Source organism: Salmo salar, chromosome ssa03 (genome assembly GCF_905237065.1).
Source record: "Salmo salar chromosome ssa03, Ssal_v3.1, whole genome shotgun sequence".
NCBI classification, from domain to species: Eukaryota; Metazoa; Chordata; class Actinopteri; order Salmoniformes; family Salmonidae; genus Salmo; species Salmo salar.
In genome coordinates this window covers 18,958,435-18,980,629 of record NC_059444.1, presented here as the reverse complement: position 1 = coordinate 18,980,629, position 22,195 = coordinate 18,958,435, and the positions used below count along the sequence as shown (strand labels likewise).

Below are 22,195 nucleotides of genomic sequence, written 5' to 3'. Positions count from 1 at the left end.
TGGCGCCCCCCCTTGGGTTGTGCCGTGGGGGAGATCTTTGTGGGCTATACTCGGCCTTGTCTCAGGATGGTACGTTGGTGTTTGAAGATATCCCTCTAGTGGTGTGGGGGCTGTGCTTTGGCAAAGTGGGTGGGGTCACAGTGTCTCCTGACCCCTCCTGTCTCAGCCTCCAGTATTTATGCTGCAGTAGTTTGTGTGTCGGAAGGCTATGGTCAGTCTGTTATATCTGGAGTATTTCTCCTGTCTTATCCGGTGTCCTGGGTGAATTCTCTCTCTCTCCCTCTCCCTGACCTGACCCCTAGGACCATGCCTCAGGACTACCTGGCCTGATGACTCCTTGCTGTCCCCAGTCCACCTGGCCGTGCTGCTGCTCCAGTTTCAACTACCCTGACCTGTTCACCAGATGTGCTACCTGTCCCAGACCTGCTGTTTTCAACTCTCTAGAGACAGCAGGAGCGGTAGAGATACTCTCAATGATCGGCTATGAAAAGCCAACTGACATTTACTCTTGAGGTGCTGACTTGTTGCACCCTCGACAACTGTGATTATTATTATTTGACCCTGCTGGTCATTTATGAACATTTGAACATCTTGGCCATGTTCTGTTATAATCTCCACCCGGCACAGCCAGCAGAGGACTGGCCACCCTTCATAGCCTGGTTCCTCTCTAGGTTTCTTCCTAGGTTTTGGCCTTTCCAGGGAGTTTTTTGTAGCCACCGTGCTTCTACACCTGCCTTGCTTGCCGTTTGTGGTTTTAGGCTGGCTTTCTGTACAGTACTTTGAGATATCAGCTGATGTAAGAAGGGCTACATAAATACATTTGATTTTCATTTGTGCTCATTAGCATATTTAGCTAGAAGCCTCTATGCAAATTCGCTTTTACTTGTTCTAATTTCGTTAGCATTCTGGTCATAGACACCCAACTGGCTTTTCTGTGTTTTTGGGCGAACCCTTGTGTACTATATCGGTAAAAGCATAAATCCCGGGATGAGAGCAGAACTGTATGACGATATTGAAATTTGAAATACCACCCAACCCCAATGAACAGTCCAACCGAAGTAGAGGCTGGCTGCAGATACCATGCAGTTAAAACCTGTAAGATTGTTACTCACAGCAAGGTTTACTACTGGGGCACCTTGAAAAGTGGTCAAGGACAACTGTTTAGGATAGTTTGACTTTATAAGGCTGCTCTATTCTATGCACGCACACAGACACACACCTCTTTGAAGGCATCCAGCATGTCTCCGATGGCTTCCTTCTTGTTCAGTTCCTTCATGTTCCTCTTCTTCTTTGGCACAGACACAGCAGCTAGAAGAGAGAAGAAAGGAATGTTACATTCAATTTGTTACATCAAAACCTGAAGCCCCACCACCAAGAACCCCTGGGTGCCACGGGTCAAACCTGAAGCCACACCACCAAGAACCCCTGGGTACAAAGGGTCAAACCTGAAGCCACACCACCAAGAACCCCTGGGTACAAAGGGTCAAACCTGAAGCCACACCACCAAGAACCCCTGGGTGCCAAGGGTCAAACCTGAAGCCACACCACCAAGAACCCCTGGGTGCCACGGGTCAAACCTGAAGCCACACCACCAAGAACCCCTGGGTGCCACGGGTCAAACCTGAAGCCACACCACCAAGAACCCCTGGGTGCCACGGGTCAAACCTGAAGCCACACCACCAAGAACCCCTGGGTACAAAGGGTCAAACCTGAAGCCACACCACCAAGAACCCCTGGGTGCCACGGGTCAAACCTGAAGCCACACCACCAAGAACCCCTGGGTACAAAGGGTCAAACCTGAAGCACACCACCAAGAACCCCTGGGTGCAAAGGGTCAAATCTGAAGCACACCACCAAGAACCCCTGGGTGCCACGGGTCAAACCTGAAGCCACACCACCAAGAACCCCTGGGTACAAAGGGTCAAACCTGAAGCCACACCACCAAGAACCCCTGGGTACAAAGGGTCAAACCTGAAGCCACACCACCAAGAACCCCTGGGTGCCAAGGGTCAAACCTGAAGCCACACCACCAAGAACCCCTGGGTGCCACGGGTCAAACCTGAAGCCACACCACCAAGAACCCCTGGGTGCCACGGGTCAAACCTGAAGCCACACCACCAAGAACCCCTGGGTGCCACGGGTCAAACCTGAAGCCACACCACCAAGAACCCCTGGGTACAAAGGGTCAAACCTGAAGCCACACCACCAAGAACCCCTGGGTGCCACGGGTCAAACCTGAAGCCACACCACCAAGAACCCCTGGGTACAAAGGGTCAAACCTGAAGCACACCACCAAGAACCCCTGGGTACAAAGGGTCAAACCTGAAGCACACCACAAAGAACCCCTGGGTGCAAAGGGTCAAATCTGAAGCCACACCACCAAGAACCCCTGGGTGCAAAGGGTCAAATCTGAAGCCACACCACCAAGAACCCCTGGGTGCAAAGGGTCAAATCTGAAGCACACCACCAAGAACCCCTGGGTGCCCCAGTCACACCAAAACCTTGGTGCACATACTACAGTTTTTCCTGACCAAGTGACCTGACAGGTAAAAATCCTTCCCGCTCACCTTGCATAGACGTGTCCTCTGAAGGGCTGCTGGACGAGGGCACTGGGGATGCATCCTCTTTCTGCTCCTCCTCCACCTCCTCTTCCTCCTCCTCCACGGCAGCAGGCGCAGGGTTAGCCGTTTCCTGAGGTGGGGGAGCGGCAGGCTCTGTGATTTCCGTTGCAATGCGCTCTAGTGCAGCCACGGGGGCGTCTACCTCGTCGGGGTCCTCCTGGGGGAGGCCGTTGGACAGGGGCAGCTGCTCCACCTTCTTTTGGGCCACGGCAGGCTCCGCCTCCGGGACAGAGGGAGTGGCGGCATGAGCGGGGGCAGAAACGGGCTCGGTCATGGCTTTCTGTTTAGGCGCTGGCGGCAACACCCCTCTCTCAGTTTTAGTGGCCGCTTCCACAGCAGCCACCAACTTCAAGGACGGGGCGAAATAGTTGCCCGTTGCCATGGCGATGGGGGTCACAGGTTGAGGAGCGGGTTCAATGTCTTCTTCAATGACCACAACAGCCACTACTGCCTCTGGATTGATGGTAATTGCCGGCTCCTTCTTGACCTTTTCTACCTTCTCCTCTACTTCCTCCGCTACCTGGGCAAGAGGCTTCTCCACAGATGCTGGTGCAGCCAGAGGCTCTACCTGTGTGGAAGGACCTTCGGGGGTCACTGCCTTCACCGCGGGGGTCACACCAGCGCCCACTGTGTGGCTGGCCTGAGCCATGGTGATGGCAGGGGGTGGAGTCTGTACCTCTGCAGGGGGAGGGGAGGTAGAAGCTGTCAGGGGGGAGGAGGCAGGGGCCTGGTCTTCCCTTTGTGGGATGGGCACCTCGGGCCTCATCCCTGCCACGGGGGCATCTGATTCACTGACGACCTGTTCAGTAAGCGGGGCAACCTGGCCATCGGTTTCCTGTTTGGCCTCCAGTGGGACAGCTGTGGTGGCAGGCTCTGGAGTTGACAACACTGGAGGCAGGGTTTCGGCGGCCGTCACTGTGCAAACCGCGGGTTCCGCGTTTTCATCTGCAACAAAGAAGGAAATCAGTTTGGAACTGTTTTGGACCTTTAATGTACTGCAATCAATCACTGACGATCAAATTAGTTATTCATGCTGGCAAAATGTGGCTGTATAAACATTGTAGTACCACAAGACCTGAGAAGAGGCTCACCTGTTCTCGTCACGATGGTGACGGGGTTAGTAAATTCTCCGTTGGTCTGGGCAGGACCTTCTTCCTCTGTGGTGGACGACTAGGGGCCGAAAACGAGAAGCAACATCAAAACTAGCATTGCAAAAATATACTTGATACAAAATACTATGTTTTTTTTAAATGCTATCCTATTGCCTGGTTGATCAAAACCAGCCAAGTTGAGAGTTGGAGAGAACACACAACAACCATAAAAATAAACACTGAATGGAACATCTGGCTTCCATTCCAAACTTCCTGGTTTCCTCTATGACATCATCACTGTGGAATCATCTCAAAGCCACAGGATTCCAAACTTGCATTGTGAGCTCATCACTGGGAATAAATCCAATGAGGAGAAATCAGGGGATGTATTAAGTGATGTGAAACACTTAACGTTAAATTTATTCAACTAGGAAGTATAGAGCTGATAGATTCCCTGTTCTATCTGACGGACAATCATCTGTTTCATGATACATTTATGCTTTTTTTTGTTGATAGTTTGATATCCTCATTTGATAAATACCAATCAAAAGTCTCAGGATGTGAACAGCAAGAAATCGAATTATTGGACAACAATGTTTATCTGTGCATTCTGTAACATTACATGCTCCAGTGAGTAGTGATGCGTACCTGTGAAGGGGGGGTGGGGGTGGAGGTGGCCCTTCCCCCGGACATGATCTCCTCTGTGATATCACGGCCCCCCTGGTTGGGGTCTCGTATTCTGATCTAGGGGGTGCAGGATGAGGTTAAACAGTCTATACTGTAGTTCTAGAAATTAATTCATAGTATTAAGACAATCACATCGCCCCCAAGCAGTCATTGTAAATCAACAAAAAAATGTTTCCCTTTTCAGGACCCTGTCTTTCAAAGATAATTTGTAAAAATCCAAATAACTTCAACGATTTTCAATGTAAAGGGTTTAAACACTGTTTCCCATGCTTGTTCAATGAACCATAAACAATTGATGAACCTGCATCTGTGGAGCGGTCGTTAAGACACTAACAGCTTACAGACGGTAGGCAATTAAGGTCACAGTTATGAAAACTTAGGACACTAGAAGCCTTTCTACTGACTCTGAAAAACACCAAAAGAAAGATGCCCAGGGTCCTTGCTAATCTGCGTGAACGTGCCTTAGGCGTGCTGCAAGGAGGCATGAGGACTGCAGATGTGGCCAGGGCTATAAATTGCAATGTGCATAATTTGAGACGCCTAAGACAGTGCTACAGGGACAGGACGGACAGCTGATCGTCCTTGCAGTGGCAGACCACGTGTTACAACACCTGCACAGGATCGGTACATCCGAACATCACACCTGCGGGACATGTACAGGATGGCAACAACAACTGCCCGAGTTACACCAGGAACGCACAATTCCTCCATCAGTGCTCAGACTGTCCGCAATAGGCTGAGAGAGGCTGGACTGAGGGCTTGTAGGCCTGTTGTAAGGCAGGTCCTCACCAGATATCACCGGCAACAACGTCGCCTATGGGCACAAACCCACCGTCACTGGACCAGACAGGACTTGCAAAAAATGCTCTTCACTGACGAGTCGCGGTTTTGTCTCACCAGGGGTGATAGTCGGAGTCGCGGTTACCGTCGAAGGAATGAGCGTTACACCGAGACCTGTACTCTGGAGCGGGTTAGATTTGGAGGTGGAGGGTCCGTCATGGTCTGGGGCGGTGTGTCACAGCATCATCGGACTGAGCTTGTCATCATTGCAGGCAATCTCAACGCTATGCGTTACAGGGAAGACATCCTCCTCCCTCATGTGGTACACTTCCTGCAGGCTCATCCTGACATGACCCTCCAGCATGACAATGCCACCAGCCATACTGCTCGTTCTGTGCTCGATTTCCTGCAAGACAGGAATGTCAGTGTTCTGCCATGGCCAGCGAAGATCCCGAATCTCAATCCCTTTGAACACGTCTGGGACCTGTTGGATCGGAGGGTGAGGGCTAGGGCTATTCCCCCCAGAAATGTGCGGCAACTTACAGGTGCCTTGATGGAAGAGTGGGGTAACATCTCAAGAACAGCAAGAACTGGAAAATCTGGTGCAGTCCATGAGGAGGAGATGTACTGCAGTACCTAATGCAGCTGGTGACCACACCAGATACTGACTGTTACTTTTGATTTTTTTACCCCCCCCCCTTTGTTCAGGGACACATTATTCCATTTCCGTTAGTTATGTTCATACAAATATTTACAGATGTTAAGTTTGCTGAAAATAAAACGCAGTTGACAGTGAGAGGACGTTTCTTTTTTTGCTGAGTTTATAAATGTGCTATTAACTGACTAACCTGGATCGTATTCACTAGACATCAAACAGAAGAAAACGGACCTAAACTGGGAGTGACTGAACTTTCAATATGTATGAAATGCTCGTTTTCGTTTCCTGTTGCAAAACGTTTTGCACCGATAACACTGGTTAAATAGGCCTAAATAAATGAAAATCTCCTTCTCTTCTCCCGTCAAAACTAGGGGATAATTATTTCCCCTTGATTCATTCTCCTCTCCATCTTTAGCACATGGTTGGAATTGCCCTTAACCACGCATCTAGGATCACATTACCCTAAGCCCAATTCTGATCTAGGATCAGATTACCCTAAGCCCAATTCTGATCTAGGATCAGATTACCCTCCCCCGATTCTATCTTTAACCATGAGGGGGGGTGAGAAGATATCGGATCCCGTATCAGCGTTAAGGGGCAACATTTACTCTACCTACTGCTGAACTGCATTGACCTCAGCAGCAAGGTCATAGTACAGGGCTTTTCCACTGCTAATATACTAGGGAAATTGTGTTACCATAGCTAGGGCTGAAAAGCAGAATCAACAACCTCAAATCGCCTAAACAGTTGTTTTTGATAAGGAAAATGATCAACTGTCCATCTAGCCAGCTGGAGCCAAAGAGAACACAGACTCATCGATGATAAAAAAAAACAGCAGTGTTACTGTCTGGCCCTATTACGTTAGTGGGTTTATTTACATTTTAGTCATTTAGCAGACGCTCTTATCCAGAGCGACTTACAGTAGTGAATGCATACATTTCATACATGTTTTTTTTTCTTCCCCGTACTGGTCCCCCGTGGGAATTGAACCCACAACCCTGGCGTTGCAAACACCATGCTCTACCAACTGAGCCACACGGGACCATTTAGTTAGTTGGTGCAGATCTATCATTCAGGACATATGCTTGCACTCATGATGAGAGATTGTTAGCTGCGAAATTAGAACGTGTGGCTAAAAAAAAACAGTGCGGCCAGCTTTTTCCTGCATTAAAATTCAGTCATCAGCACATGCCACTTGCACTTGAAATATATTAGCCAATACATTTTGTATTGAATAACAGTGTAATTTACATTATGGTTTCACTAAGAAAACATTTTGGTAATGAACAGCTGGCGTGTGCGTGTCATGACAAGCTCTCATTGCAGGTTGCCATAAAGTGTTTCTTTACATGACCTTTGACTGTTGTACAGCACTGTAGTGAATCTACTAAGTGGTGACATTATGAACTGCATATTACACAATTTCACTGCATAGTTTGTGATCTTGTGCACAGTGTAGTTTCAGATTACAGGTTAATTCATTCAGCCCTTCTTGTTTATTAGTGCTTCAGCACAAATACTACTGCCTTCTTATTCACCGCCATAGACAGACATCTTTAAGTTGTACCTTAGGAGGTCAATTGAAAGTGTTTTGTATTTACTTTCTGATTTAGAGGATATATATAGTTGTTTTTGGTGGTTATCATGTAAACCACAAATAAAATATTCTTAAATCATGTTCACTTTAATATTTATTTACGAAATCATAATTTAGAGTATCTGTTCATCCCTCCGAGTACAATTTGGAGAATATTTTATTTAAAAAAAAAGGTATTTTTCACTCCATCTAAAAAAACGAATCAGGAAATATAGGGCGACTTTCGCCTCCCTAAAATCGGTATCGGACCCAAAAATCTCATATCGGTCGAGCGATAGTAAATGCCAGGTGAAAAGTAGCTAGAGCAAGTCCACCGGAGCCATGGCCCAGTGAGACACGGGTACCAGCCCGCGTAGATTCAACTCCTGTAATGAAGCAGCAAATAAAACGTATTTTTAAAACTTTTACCAAAATGCAATTTACAGGAAAACACTGTTCTAAACAGTTCACATAATGAGAGCAGTTCCATAATGAAAATGTCTGTTAGAAAGAGGGGGAATCTAATAACCACTGGGATGAGTTGCTAATATGACTAGGATTGTGCCTTTGGCTTCTGGACAACAAAAGTTGATGTAAAACCAATAGAACAGGAGAGAAATGCTGGTTTGATGTCATGAGGAAGTCTTTTTATAAAATAACTGCCTCCATGTTTCTGTGGCTGGATTTCGGCTAGGCTACTTTGAAGCATGGTAAGACATTACTTATAATATGAAGTAAAGTCAAATGTTCAGGTTTAAAACAATCACTGCCTCAAGCTCACGTTGCAAAGTGGTGGTGACACGTTGATAGCCTGCCTACTGTTGACTATGGCCTATGCACTCGAATAACAAATGGGAGGCGCGCTTTAATTACCAGTTGAGATTGAGAAATGAAAATAGCTCCATTTAAATTGTGGCCTTCAAAATTAACATGCGATTGCATTTAGAATTGTTATTTGTTGCGCAATGACTGGGTTTACAAAAACACGTTTCACTCCAGTGAGGAGCTACTCTTGCGCTGTCTGACAGGTAATAGGATACTCCGTTCCTCAAACTAGGCACTGTATGCTGTGCAAATGTGATAAATAAGATGCATGACTGCTAACGAAAATACACACACGACAATTTAATTCCACTAAATTATGCAAATTGACCGATAAGCATGACCTGTCAAATGTATTTTCGGCAGCTAACATCCCTAGTGGAAAGTCAAATGTCTGTCTTTCGGCCAAACACCGGGGTAAAGTCTCAGTGGAAATGCAACAGTGTGTGGTACAGTACCGTTACGCGCTCCCTCTTGGGTGCCGGTGGTTGGCTCGGCGGCGGCTGAGGGGGCAAGGCCTGCTGCTGGGGCTGGGCGGGGCTTATCATGACGGGCGCGGTCTGGACAGGGGGTGTGTGGCTGTACTGGGGCTGGGCCGGGTAGTAGGCACCTGCTGTAGGGGGGAGGGAGGGAGAAAGGGAGGTCAGTCAAACACACCCCAAAAAGAGCCAGAGACATTCACACACAGACTGAACATGCACACATGCATCCGCAGCAAAACTAAACCATGTGCACAAGGGAAAAAACACATTATGCAGACATATTAGGCCGACAAAGATGCAGCCCAGCACATACTAAGCAACACAAATGCACACGCAAGTACACACACACATACTCACCGGGGTAGCGCTGGGAGGTGAGAGGAGCACCGTGGAGAGAGAGACGCCCGTTCTCTCGCCCGCCCCCTCTCCTCTCCCTCGCAGCCAGAGAGGGCTCTGAACACAACGGGGGGAGAGGGAAGAAGGAAGGGAGCGAGGGAAGGAAAATTAAAGGGAGGAGAGAAGAGAGAGGACAGGAAGAGACAGATGCAGAGTGAGTGAGTGAAGGGAACCAGAAGTAAGCAGGGTGTTAAGGCAGTGAGAAGCAGCAGGTGAGAAGACTGATAGAGCAGAACCAAAGCCCCCCCCCCCCACACACAGATCCTAAAGAGAGAACAGAGACCACCATACACACAACCTACCAGGCCACGCAGCAATGAACCAACCTTAAGACCACCTGACTGGCCAACCATAAGACCACCTGACTGGCCAACCGTAAGACCACCTGACTGGCCAACCGTAAGACCACCTGACTGGCCAACCGTAAGACCACCAGACTGGCCAACCGTAAGACCACCTGACTGGCCAACCGTAAGACCACCTGACTGGCCAACCATAAGACCACCTGACTGGCCAACCGTAAGACCACCTGACTGGCCAACCGTAAGACCACCTGACTGGCCAACCGTAAGACCACCTGACTGGCCAACCGTAAGACCACCTGACTGGCCAACCGTAAGACCACCTGACTGGCCAACCGTAAGACCACCTGACTGGCCAACCGTAAGACCACCTGACTGGCCAACCGTAAGACCACCTGACTGGCCAACCGTAAGACCACCTGACTGGCCAACCGTAAGACCACCTGACTGGCCAACCGTAAGAGCAACTACAAGAGCAATTGTAAGATCAACTAGTGGTCCTTTGTGGCTCAGTGGGTAGAGCATGGCAATTGTAACGCCAGAGTCGTGGGTTCGATTCTCAGGACCACCCATACGTAAAATATATCCACGCATGACTAAGTGACTTCGGATAAAAGAGTCTGCTACATTTCATATATTATTAAAAAATATGTGACCGACCAACTGTAAGAGCTGGCTACCACCTGGTAAGCAACGCTGCACCTTAGAGACTGCTGCATTGTGTACATAAACACTGGTCACTTTAATAATGTTTACATACTGTTCTACCCACTTCATAACTGTATTCTAGTCAAGGCTCATCCTATATAAACTACTGCAGTACATAGGTTTTCTATTCATGTACTGTCCATACACACCATTATACAGTGCATTCGGAAAGTATTCAGCCCCCTTTCCACATTTTGTTACGTTCCAGCCTTATTCTAAAATGGATTGAAAATGTTTTGACACAATAATCTACACAACATACCCCATAATGAGAAATCTAAAACAGGTTTACAGATTTTTGCAAATGTATAAAAAATAAAACATACCTTATTTACATTCAGACCCTTTGCTATGAGAATCTAAATTGAGCTCAGGTGCATCCTGTGTCCAATGACCATCCTTGAGATGCCTCTACAACCTGATTGGAGTCAACCTGTGGTAAATTCAATTGATTGGACATGATTTGGAAAGGCCCACACCTGTCTATACAAGGTCCCACAGTTGACAGTGCATGTCAGAGCAAAAACCAAGCCATGAGGTTGAAGGAATTGTCCGTAGAGCTCCGAGACAGGATTGTGTCGAGGCACAGATCTGGGGAAGGGTACCAAAAAATGTCTGGATCATTGAAGGTCCCCAAGAACACAGTGACTTCCATCATTCTTAAATGGAAGAAGTTTGGAACCGCCCAGACTCTTCATAGAGCTGGCTACCCGGCCAAACTGAGCAATTGGGGGAGAAGGGCCTTGGTCAGGGAGGTGACCAAGAACCCGATGGTCACTGACAGAGCTCCAGAGTTCCACTGTGGAGATGGGAGAACCTTCCAGAAGGACAACACTCTCTGCAGCACTCCACCAATCAGGACTTTATGGTCGAGTAGCCAGACGGAAGCCACTCCTCAGTAAAAGGCACGACAGTCCACTTGGAGTTTGCCAAAAGGCACCTAAAGGACTCTGACCATGAGAAACAAGATTCACTCGTCGGATGAAACCTACTCTTCGGCCGGAATGCCAATCGTCACGTCTGGAGGAAACCTGGCACCATCCCTACGGTGAAGCATGGTGGTAGCAGCATCATGCTATGGGGATGTTTTTCAGCGGCAGGGAGTGGGAGACTATTCAGGATCGAGGGAAAGATGAACAGAGCAAAGTACAGAGAGATCCTTGATGAAAACCTGCTCCAGAGCACTCAGGACTTCAGACTGGGGCGAAGGTTCACCATCCAACAGGACAACGACCTTAAGCACACAGCCAAGACAATGCAGGAGTGGCTTCGGGACAAATCTCTGAATGTCCTTGAGTGACCCAGCCAGAGCCCAGACTTGAACCCGATCGAACATCTCTGGAGAGACCTGAAAATAGCTGTGCAGCGACACTCCCCATCCAACCTGACAGAGCTTGAGAGGATCTGCAGAGAAGAATGAGAGAAACTCCCCAAATACAGCTGTGCCATGCTTGTAGTGTTACACCAAAGAAGACTCGTGGCTGTAATTGCTGCCAAAGATGCTTCAACAAAGTACTGTGTAAAGGGTCTGAATACTTATGTAAATGTCATCTTTCCATTTTTTATTTGTAATACATTTGCAAACATTTCTAAAAACCTGTTTTCTCAGTGTCATTATGGGCTATTGTGTGTAGATTGATTAGAATGTGTATTTAAATACATTTTAGAATAAGGCTGTAATGTAACAAAATGTGGAAAAGGTCAAGGGGTCTGAATACTTTCCAAATTCACTGTACACACACACACACACACACACACACACACACACACACACACAGCAAGTTTTTACTTAATGTATTTGTTTGGGAGGGGGGGATTCATGTGTATTGTTAGATATTACTGCACTGTTGAAGCTAGAAACATACGCATTTTGCTGCACCTGCAATAACATCTGCAATATATGTGTATGCAACCAATATTTGATTTGATCAACTGACTGACCAATAAGAGCGACCGACCGACCCCTAAGAGCGACCCTAAAATCGACCGACTAAGATATCTCTGGGTGCATGTGGCCCCAGGTCTTGTCATGGATGTGGTTTTGGTAGTATTAACAGTTATGGTCCTAGGTAAGATTGTGCTTGGATCTAGTGTAGCCATGGTTGTGGTTCTAGCGGACATTGCGGTTCAATACTAGGTTGAGGTTCGCGTTCCAGCTGCTGATCTAGTCATGCCTGTGGTTCTAATCAAGATTATGGTTCCAGTCATGGTGGTTGTGCTTGGCAGAGAAGAGCCTCTTACCATAGGTGGGGTATTCAGCCGGGCTGGTGCCTGGGTAGAAGCCTGCTGTCCCACTTGTCACAGGGTACTGTGGACTTGGTGGCATGTAGGGAGCCCGGTACTACAGAGAGACAGAGAGGACACTTAGAACTGTGTCAAGTTACCTGTCTTAAAGGGATCAAGCTCCCCGTTTGCTCTGTTTAGGTATATCTCCAATAATATGTAACATTACCTCTTGACTTTAGACTATCGGCTGGAATACTGCATGAGCAGTGTGATAATTAGGGATGCACTTTTTTTTGTACAAATTTTTACTTTCCAAAAATTCCCAGGTTTTTCAGAAATTCCGGAAACTTGCAACCATTTATTCTAGTGAAGTTGACCGTTAGCATAACGTGATGACCAGCTGTGGTACCTGTCCAGGGGGGATGAAGTAGCCCTGAGGGGAGCCAGCAAAGGACAGCTGCTGACCAGGGATCATCATCATCTGGGAGCCAGGCTGGTAGATGTGGGTGGGACCAACCGGACGAGGCCCGCTGCTGGTCTGGACCCGGGGGACACTGGTGGCCATGGTGGGCCTGTTGGCATAGTAAGGCTAGAGAAGAATGGGGGGAGGGAGGGACAGAAGCTGTCAGTATATTTGTGTGTGTGTGTGCACGTGCACCGCAGGGCTAAAATGTCACATACTGAAAGTGTCAGATAGTTGAGGTAGGTTGAGACTCCAAGGGGGGGGGCTATATCCATCCATCCAATTTTAACATTGATCACAGCTCCCATCTACCCTACAAATTTTACAATATCGACTCTATGTCATTGACATGGTTGTCGTTGTGTGGCTGTGCATTCAGCCCTCAGGTTCTATACACTCAGATGAGAAGGAAGAGAGAAGCTGTTACCTGCAGTGCCCTGTATCCACCCTTCAGCCGGACAACACACAAGCAGAGAAGGGGGCGGGGTGACAGAAAGGCAAGAGAAAAATAGGAAGATGATAAGAGAGTAATAAAAGAGAGCAGAAGGAATGTGAGAGAATATAAGAAGCAAGAGTAAATCACTCAGACGTTACAGTTAGCAGTGCAAAACATCAGTCTTTCACATGCAGCTGACCATCAGAAAATATGAAGACATTGCAGAACTATAAAGCTAGAGGGTAACAGACTTAAATTCACAAGTGATTAGCATACGTCTTCTAGTTTCATCCAAGCCTCTGTTTGCAGGCCTAGCAAAAGGTTTGGCCAGCACTTTGCTTGATTGGGGTAACCAATTTACACATATACAGGTGAAATGTAAAACCGGCAGACCATACTGCTGCAGTGCCTAGTACCTTTACTGAACTGCCCTACTGTGGGTGGTGTCATATTAGGTGTTACCATGGGTAGCCTATGGGGTTACCAGCCTGGACGTCTTCACTGGGGGTAATCCCTGGTCCCGGAGATCCACAAAAGGCTGAGGGACAGATTCTAGCAATCTACTACTCATGGTCTTAACTCATAAAAAATATATACATTTCATTCAATCAGGTGGTTTTGGGTGTAGTTACAGCTGGATCTGGTCAGAACTAAAATGGTTGTTTAGCTTCATCCTTCTCTAAAGTGAAATGTGCATTAATGCACTACTGTTCTATTGAGACGGCAGCCATTTTGGGGAAGGTAAGGGGAGTTAGTACCTGTTGGTGTAAAGCACGGGGCCCGGTGGCAAACTGGGAGGGAGGACAGAAAAAGAGAGTAAGAGGTCAAAGGTTGGTAGCCAGAGAGTGGTGAGAGAGACTTTTTTTTTTAAAACACACACACACACACACACACACACAAAACCAAAGCGGTTAAGCAGAAAGACCGTTACACACAGGTTGGACCAAAGCGTTACAGTTGAGCAAGAGTTGGAGTTAAAAGGCCCAGTGCAGCCAAAAACATGATTTGTATGTTACATATACACATAGAGTAGCAGTCAAAAGTTTGGACACCTACAAGGGGTTTTTCATTTTTTTTTTTTTACTATTTTCTACATTGTAGAATAATAGTAAAGACATCAAAACTATGAAATAACACATATGGAATCATGTAGTAACCAAAAAAAGTGTTAAACAAATATATTTTATATTTGAGATTCTTCAAAGTAGCCACCCTTTGCCTTAACTTTGCACACTCTAGGCATTCTCTCAACCAGGTCATGAGGTAGTCACCTGGAATGCTTTTCCAACAATCTTGAAGGAGTTCACACATATGCTGAGCACTTGTTGACTGCTTTTCCTTCACTCTGCAGTCCAACTCATCCCAAACCATCTCAATTGGGTAGAGGTCGGGTGATTGTGGAGACCAGGTCATCTGATGCAGCACTCCATCACTCACCTTCTTGGTCAAATAGCCCTTACACAGCCTGGAGGTGAGTTTTGGGTCATTGTCCTGTTGAAAAACAAATGATAGTCCCACTAAGCTCAAACCAGATAGGATGGCGTATCACTGCAGAATGCTGTGGTAGCCATGCTGGTTAATTGTGCCTTGAATTGTAAATAAATCACTGTCACCAGCAAAGCACCCCCACACCACCTCCATGCTTCACAGTGGAAACCACACATGCAGAGATGATCCGTTCACTTACTCTGCGTCTCACAAAGACACAGCGTTTGGAAGCAAAAATATCAAATTTGGACTCATCAGACCAAAGGACAGATTTCCACCAGTCTAATGTCCATTGCTCGTGTTTCTTGGCCCAAGCAAGTCTCTTCTTATTGGTGTCCTTTAGTAGTGGTTTCTTTGCAGCAATTAGACTATGAAGGCCTGACTCATGCAGTCTCCTCTCAACAGTTGATGTTGAGATGTGTCTGTTACTTGAACTCTCAAGCATTTCTTTGGGCTGAAATCTGAGGTGCAATTATTTGCCGATTTCTGAGGCTGGTAACTCTAACGAACTTATCCTCTACAGCAGAGGTAACTCTGGGTCTTCCTTTCCTGTGGTGGTCCTCATGAGAGCCAGTTTCATCATAGTGCTTGATAGTATTTGCCACTGCACATGAAGAAACTTTCAAAGTTCTTGAAATGTTCTAGATTGACTGACCATGTCTTAAAGTAATGATGGACTGTTGTTTCTCTTTGCTTATTTGAGCTGTTCTTGCCATAATACGGACTTGGTCTTTTTACCAAATAGGGCTATCTTCTGTATACCACCCCTACCTTGTCACGTCACAACACAACTGATTGGCACAAAATCATTAGAAAGGAATTAAATTCCACAAATGAACTTCAGGCACACCTGTTAATTGAAAGGCATTCCAGGTGACTACCTCATGAAGCTGGTTGAGAAAATGCCAAGAGTGTGCAAAGCTGTCATCAAGGCAAAGGGTGGCAACTTTGAAGAATCTCAAATATATTTTGTTTTTTTAACACTTTTGGTTACTACATGATTCCATGTGTTATTTCATAGTTTTGATGTCTTCACTATTATTCTACAATGTAGAAAATAGCAAAAATAAAGAAAAACCCTGGAATGAGTAGGTGTGTCCAAACTTTTGACTGGTACTGTACATTTCCACACTGCCGTTGGAATAATACTGTGAAAATTATGATGATGACCTTTTAGTATAAGAGCTGTTTGAAAAGACCGTCTGAAATTTCAGCCTGTTTTGGTGGGATGGAGTTTTGGCCTGCCTGGCGACGTCACAAGGCGGTATAAGTTAATATCAAATCAAATTTATTTATATAGCCCTTCGTACATCAGCTGATATCTCAAAGTGCTGTACAGAAACCCAGCCTAAAACCCCAAACAGCAAGCAATGCATGTGAAAGAAGCACGGTGGCTAGGAAAAACTCCCTAGAAAGGCCAAAAACCTAGGAAGAAACCTAGAGAGGAACCAGGCTATGAGGGGTGGCCAGTCCTCTTCTGGCTGTGCAGGGTGGATATTATAACAGAACATGGTCAAGATGTTAAAATGTTCATAAATGACCAGCATGGTCAAATAATAATAATCATAGTAGTTGTCGAGGGTGCAACAAGCACGTCCGGTGAACAGGTCAGGGTTCCATAGACCAATAACAATGAGTTTCAAACCTCTTGGCCAATAACAGCTAGTTCAGAGGTTACATATCCCTCCCATTAAGTTCGTCCAATTAGGCCCCTCACTCAGACAGTCCTAGCAAAATTCTTGCTTGAGAAAAGCTATTTTTGTTTTCAATTAAAACGGCATAAAGAAACAATCATAGTAAGGTACTTAATTGTTACCCAGAAAACATTTGATATTTAGATAAAAACAGCTGCATTGGACCTTTAAGAATTGAAGTCGGGGTCTTACACTCAGCAATACATAGAAGCGTCGACATTGAAAGTGTTGGCAAAAGACCGGAAAATAAAAGGAGCGATTGAGTAACAGAAGAAATAGAGCGCAATACCTGTCGTGGCTGCGGTGCAGAATTCATTTGTTGAGGTGTTTGGGTGGCGAAGACGAGAGAAGTGGGTTGTCCAGAGGCATAGGCAGCCTGGGAGAGAGGGGAGGCAGAGAAACACAACTACATTAGTCGGCTAACTTGCTGCCAAAGATGGGTTGTGTTCAGTAGGATACAATGTAGCAAAACGCTTCAGAAAGGAAAACTAAAATGATCATCCTAATTGGACAAGTTCAGGGGTGTATTTATTAGTCGCAGGCCGTATCAAAACATTTAGGCTGTTGCAAAACGTTTTGCAAGGGAAAACATTTAGCAGTGCAAAAGGCAGGTAGGTCCCCTCCCTGTTTTATTTTGTTTTGTTCCTAGAGTAAATGGTAAACAGTTTAATCTTTGTATTCACTAAGAACCAAACGGAACCAAAGTGACGCGGGCCGGGACCTATCGGAATAGAAACGCATTTTTTTTTTGCAAACCGTTTTCCATTTGGAGTGAACATTTTCTGTTGCAAAACATTTAGCAAAAGTCTTCGTCTAGTGAATAAAACCCAATCTCCCGGTTTCGAAACATTATCTCATGTTTTTTGCCTAATGAACGCTACTCTGATCTGTCAGAGCGAGCTGGGTCTTGTCAGTGGCTCTCACCTGTGTCAGGCCAGGGGAGGGGGAGGGGTGTGGGACAGAGGTGGGTCCCGTTATAGGCTGCGGTGGTTTGTTCATTTCACGTGGTTCTGCATCAGGGTGGCGCTGACTTGCCAGCCGATCTGAGGAAGAGGAAGCGTTTGTTACCAAAATGAGCAAAAAAATATGCAAATCAATTTAAAAAATCCTCCAAGACATTTCTATTCTCCATATTGATACTGGGTCAGCTGGACAAGGCTAGGCACACAATAATCACCTGGACACCATGCCCAGTGAGCGAAAGAGCAGAATGGTCAGAAAGCCAACTGGGGAAATCCCCGTATCAACCGCCTAAGAAGTTAACTTGCGGCTGCCCTCACGAAGCTACAGTACCCAATGACATATTCATGAGAAACCCTGAGTGTTTGTCTGCTGTAGTAGGTCATGGCAGTAAGGCTTAGTGCCAAATAACCCGACACTGGTCACAAGTTGGTGTTACAAAGTAGGAAACATTACGGTAGATAGGTTAGACCTTGTGTTAGAACACCATTTCATGGGCTTCCAGAAGTTGAGTCTAAATATGCCATTCCAGTGACACAATGTTGTTGTGCCGAGTTCCAAAATACCCATAAACCGCTATTTAGACCTTAAACAAAAAGACACCAACTCACTCCTGAGGGTGCATTGGGTTTATGGGAGTTACCACATCACTACAGGGGCAGTTCCACTATGCTACACTCCAGTCACAACAGACACACATTTTATTTATTTAATTTACCAGGTAAGTTGACTGAGAACACATTCTGATTTACAGAAACGACCTGGGAAATAGTTACAGGGAGAGGAGGGGGATGAATGAGCCAATTGTAAGCTGGGGATGATTAGGTGACCGTGATGGTATGAGGGTCAGATTGGGAATTTAACCAGGACACCAGGGTTAACATCCCTACTCTTACAATAAGTGCAATGGGATCTTTAGTGACCTCAGAGAGTCAGGACACCCATTTATCATCCCATCCGAAAGGCAGCGCCCTACACAGGGCAGCAGCGCCCTACACAGGGCAGCAGCGCCCTACACAGGGCAGCAGCGCCCTACACAGGGCAGCAGCGCCCTACACAGGGCAGCAGCGCCCTACACAGGGCAGCAGCGCCCTACACAGGGCAGCAGCGCCCTACACAGGGCAGCAGCGCCCTACACAGGGCAGCAGCGCCCTACACAGGGCAGCAGCGCCCTACACAGGGCAGCAGCGCCCTACACAGGGCAGCAGCGCCCTACACAGGGCAGCAGCGCCCTACACAGGGCAGCAGCGCCCTACACAGGGCAGCAGCGCCCTACACAGGGCAGCAGCGCCCTACACAGGGCAGCAGCGCCCTACACAGGGCAGCAGCGCCCTACACAGGGCAGCAGCGCCCTACACAGGGCAGCAGCGCCCTACACAGGGCAGCAGCGCCCTACACAGGGCAGCAGCGCCCTACACAGGGCAGCAGCGCCCTACACAGGGCAGCAGCGCCCTACACAGGGCAGCGGGATATGTTTTAGACCAGAGGCAAGAGTGCCTCCTACTGGCCCTCCAACACCACTTCCAGCAGCATCTGGTCTCCCATCCAGGGACTGACCAGGACCAAGCCCTGCTTAGCTTCAGAAGCAAGCCAGTAGTGGGATGCAGGGTGGTATGCTGCTAGCATATAGTTAAGCCATTGGCTGAACCATCTATTGATCCTCCTGGCAGATGGTGCCAATAAAAACATGACTATCATCATCTCAAGGAAATAGCTAACATTTCCTTTCAGAATGAAAGAGACTATTTGGGGGGGATTGTGATGGGGAGCTGAATTTGACATGACACACGTCTGCGAATTAGAAATTGCAAAAAATAAACTGCTCCTGGGTTGTGGAATTCAAATATCTTATCTGCATCCATTCCATGCATCATTGGGGATTAGGTTCACGCCAGCCTGAGCTGGTACATCTCACTCACTGTTTTAATTTACGCTCAATAGTTATTTAGTATGAATGTCTTTCAGGTCAAAGTTCACTCCATTTGCTTGTAACAGATTGTCTCTATTGTGGACATGTGTTGGTTACAATGTTTCAGATTCCTCAGAGATGTCCACATAACATCAGATGACAACTAAACAATTTAAATAACATTTATAATTTTACTGGGAAGCAATATACTCCACTTTCAAACAACAAAAAACAAAAAAATAATAATTATTAAATATGTAAAAAATATACTCCACTTTCACATTAGAGGAATGTGGGTTGTAGACAAACATGGAATCAGGGTACATGGATATTGCGGCCTTTAAGATGTTTAAGCAATTTCCCGACAGTGTTTTTGACATGCCATTAATTCAAGCATGAAAAGATGTAGTGTCAACCTGATAGCACATGGTCTAAAGAGGACATCTCCCATTAGGAAGACGTGTCATATGGCTAGCTAGCTAGCAAAGCAGCCGGTGTTAGCCACTATAGTTAGCTTCCATATGTTATCCCATCTATGGCTAGCCCACTCTGTTTTCGGCGCTAAATAAAACGAAAGACCATTAAATAAACGTATGATAACTAACATGATACGTTTTCTGGGTAGATTAGGTATTACATTAGTTACTGGTAGATCAAATTGCAAGCAAGGCCTTCTAGCGTGCTAACAATACCGGGGAGGACCACTGATGGTGGATTTCACACACCGCTAACTAACTAGCTAGCCTGTAGTAGCCTACGTGTCTATAGTATTGAGTGAGTGAACTTGACTAGCTACAGTAAATTAGTTAGCTAACTTAAGTCCACCTGAAATTCTGCAGTGACATGTCACCACATTGTAATATTAAATATCACTTTATTTGTACCCAACTGAAATAGTTAGACTTTCAATCACATGTTAATTTCCATGCTAGTCTTCCAAAGAGTATTCATTCTAGGCCCGACTAAGCCACACATAGAAAGCCCAGCATGACAATTGCTTTGGCTACAGATTTATGGGCAGGTTAACAAGCAATTTTAAAGCAGTGTGATAAAAATAAACTTAGTTGCGAGTAAATTGCCAGATTGGCACCTTGATGTAAACCGTGAATCTAGACAATTTGTTTCGATGTATACTGTCAAACTGATGAAAGATTTGCAAAATCTCATTAAGTTACCTTGCTAACATTCTAGACTAGCGTTAGTTCGCTAGCTAATTTAACAACAACAATACGTTCACCAACTTACAACACAGACCTGAGCTGGCTAGCTAGCTAACTAACTACAAGAATGAAATGCTCGAGGGTAGTTCCAACCCAATTTCATACAAAGGTTAACTAACTAACTAACTAGGCTCGTTTTGACGAGCACAAAAGAAACACAGTTAAAGCCAATACTATTTCTAGCCGCTGACATTAGCTAGCTAGTTATTCTTCTGAAAGATGCCAAGTTAGCAAACCTTGTAAAATGGACTGACAGAACAGGGCCTTCATCCGTGCGTTAGTCTTTCACAGAGTAATAGCAGGTATCTAACTTTAGCACAATATTCTTACCGGGTATGAAGTGTCTGAGGGATCGGAGGGAAGACTTGAATAAACAATGGAAAGAAAGACAGTATTTTATAACCTATTGTCCATTACTTAAAATTGTAGCTAATGTAGTTTCTTGTCCTCTCCTCCAAGTGGAAAGTGTACCTTTATTGACTTAGCAGCTAGCTAGGTGAGTGCTGTCACTTCGTCTTTAAATTCCCAGAACGTGCAAAAGTGACAGGGCACAAAATGTATTAATATCGCACTTGAAGGTTACTATTGACAACTCCAATGCCTCCTAAAAAAGCCTCTGGACCGGAGGTCCATGATCAAGGCGCCGATGGTAACGGATTGCCGGTAAAATACAATATACTGGGAGTTTCGTTCGGTTTACAGCGAGGCCATGGTGCAATGCATTATCGTCCGCTGGAGCCGGCAGGACTGTGCCCGGGTACGCATGGGTACTTCCGGGAAAATTATTATTTGATGCTGCCTCCTCCGTCACGTGACAGTGGAAACTAAAATCCAAATTTTGCACTTTTAAACACGAACTTCATATGGATGTTGTATACATTATTTTATTGGACTTAATCTGTGTGAAAAAATAATGTTTTTTTTTAATGACTACCCCTTCCTCTGTCCCGCATAAGTACAACCTCCGCTGCTGTCTCAGCCACTGCCTGTCACCAAGGGAGTACCCCAAGGCTCGATCCTAGGCCCCACGCTCTTCTCAATTTACATCAAAAACATAGCTCAGGCAGTAGGAATCTCCCTCATCCATTTATATGCAGATGATACAGTCTTATACTCAGCTGGCCACTCACCGGATTTTCTTGTTAAATGCTCTACAACAAAGCTTTGTGTCCAAAAGTTTTCTCTACTCTTAACCTTGTTCTGAACACCTCCAAAACAAAGGTAATGTGGTTTGGTAAGAAGAATGCCCATCTTCCCACAGGTGTTATTACTACCTCTGAGGGCCACTGTTCCTAGGCCCTCATTGAAAATAAGAATTTGTTCTTAACTGACTTGCCTAGTTAAATAAAGGTAAAATAAAAATAAATAAAAGTTTAGAGCTTGAGGTAGTCACCTCATACAAGTACTTGGGAGTATGGCTAGATGGTGCACTGTCCTTCTCTCAGCACATATCAAAGCTGCAGGCTAAAGTTAAGTCTAGACTTGGTTTCCTCTATCATAATAGCTCCTCTTTCACCCCAGCTGCCAAACTAACCCTGATTCAGATGACCATCCTACCCATGCTAGATTACGGAGACATCATTTATAGACTGGTAGGTAAGGGTGCTCTCGAGCGGCTAGATGTTATTTACCATTCAGCCATCAGATTTGACACCAATGCTCCTTATAAGGACTGC

At 46.0% G+C, this 22,195-nt stretch overlaps 1 protein-coding gene across 17 annotated transcripts in view; it reads right to left on the bottom strand.

The window, feature by feature from the left end:
- LOC100380746 (eukaryotic translation initiation factor 4 gamma 1) overlaps window positions 1-21,281 on the bottom strand; it is a 58,328-nt gene extending 37,047 nt beyond the window's left edge. For 2 of the 17 annotated variants that reach the window (XM_045714608.1, XM_045714611.1), the window contains exons 1-10: window positions 20,850-21,276; window positions 17,355-17,473; window positions 16,720-16,806; window positions 12,759-12,938; window positions 12,365-12,464; window positions 8,694-8,848; window positions 4,361-4,456; window positions 3,713-3,791; window positions 2,568-3,566; window positions 1,220-1,308 (exon numbers count right to left, since the gene is read on the bottom strand). In XM_045714608.1, the coding sequence (XP_045570564.1) occupies window positions 1,220-1,308; window positions 2,568-3,566; window positions 3,713-3,791; window positions 4,361-4,456; window positions 8,694-8,848; window positions 12,365-12,464; window positions 12,759-12,938; window positions 16,720-16,806; window positions 17,355-17,429 (1,860 nt within the window). In that variant the 5' untranslated portion in view covers window positions 17,430-17,473; window positions 20,850-21,276. Of the gene's footprint in view, window positions 1-1,219; window positions 1,309-2,567; window positions 3,567-3,712; window positions 3,792-4,360; window positions 4,457-8,693; window positions 8,849-9,074; window positions 9,171-12,364; window positions 12,465-12,758; window positions 12,939-13,239; window positions 13,261-14,006; window positions 14,040-14,519; window positions 14,564-16,719; window positions 16,837-17,354; window positions 17,474-20,849 lie in introns of those variants that run through there. The other 15 variants (XM_045714595.1, XM_045714600.1, XM_045714597.1 and 12 more) reach the window with 15 other exon arrangements.
- Between the last annotated feature and the right edge of the window lie 914 nt (window positions 21,282-22,195).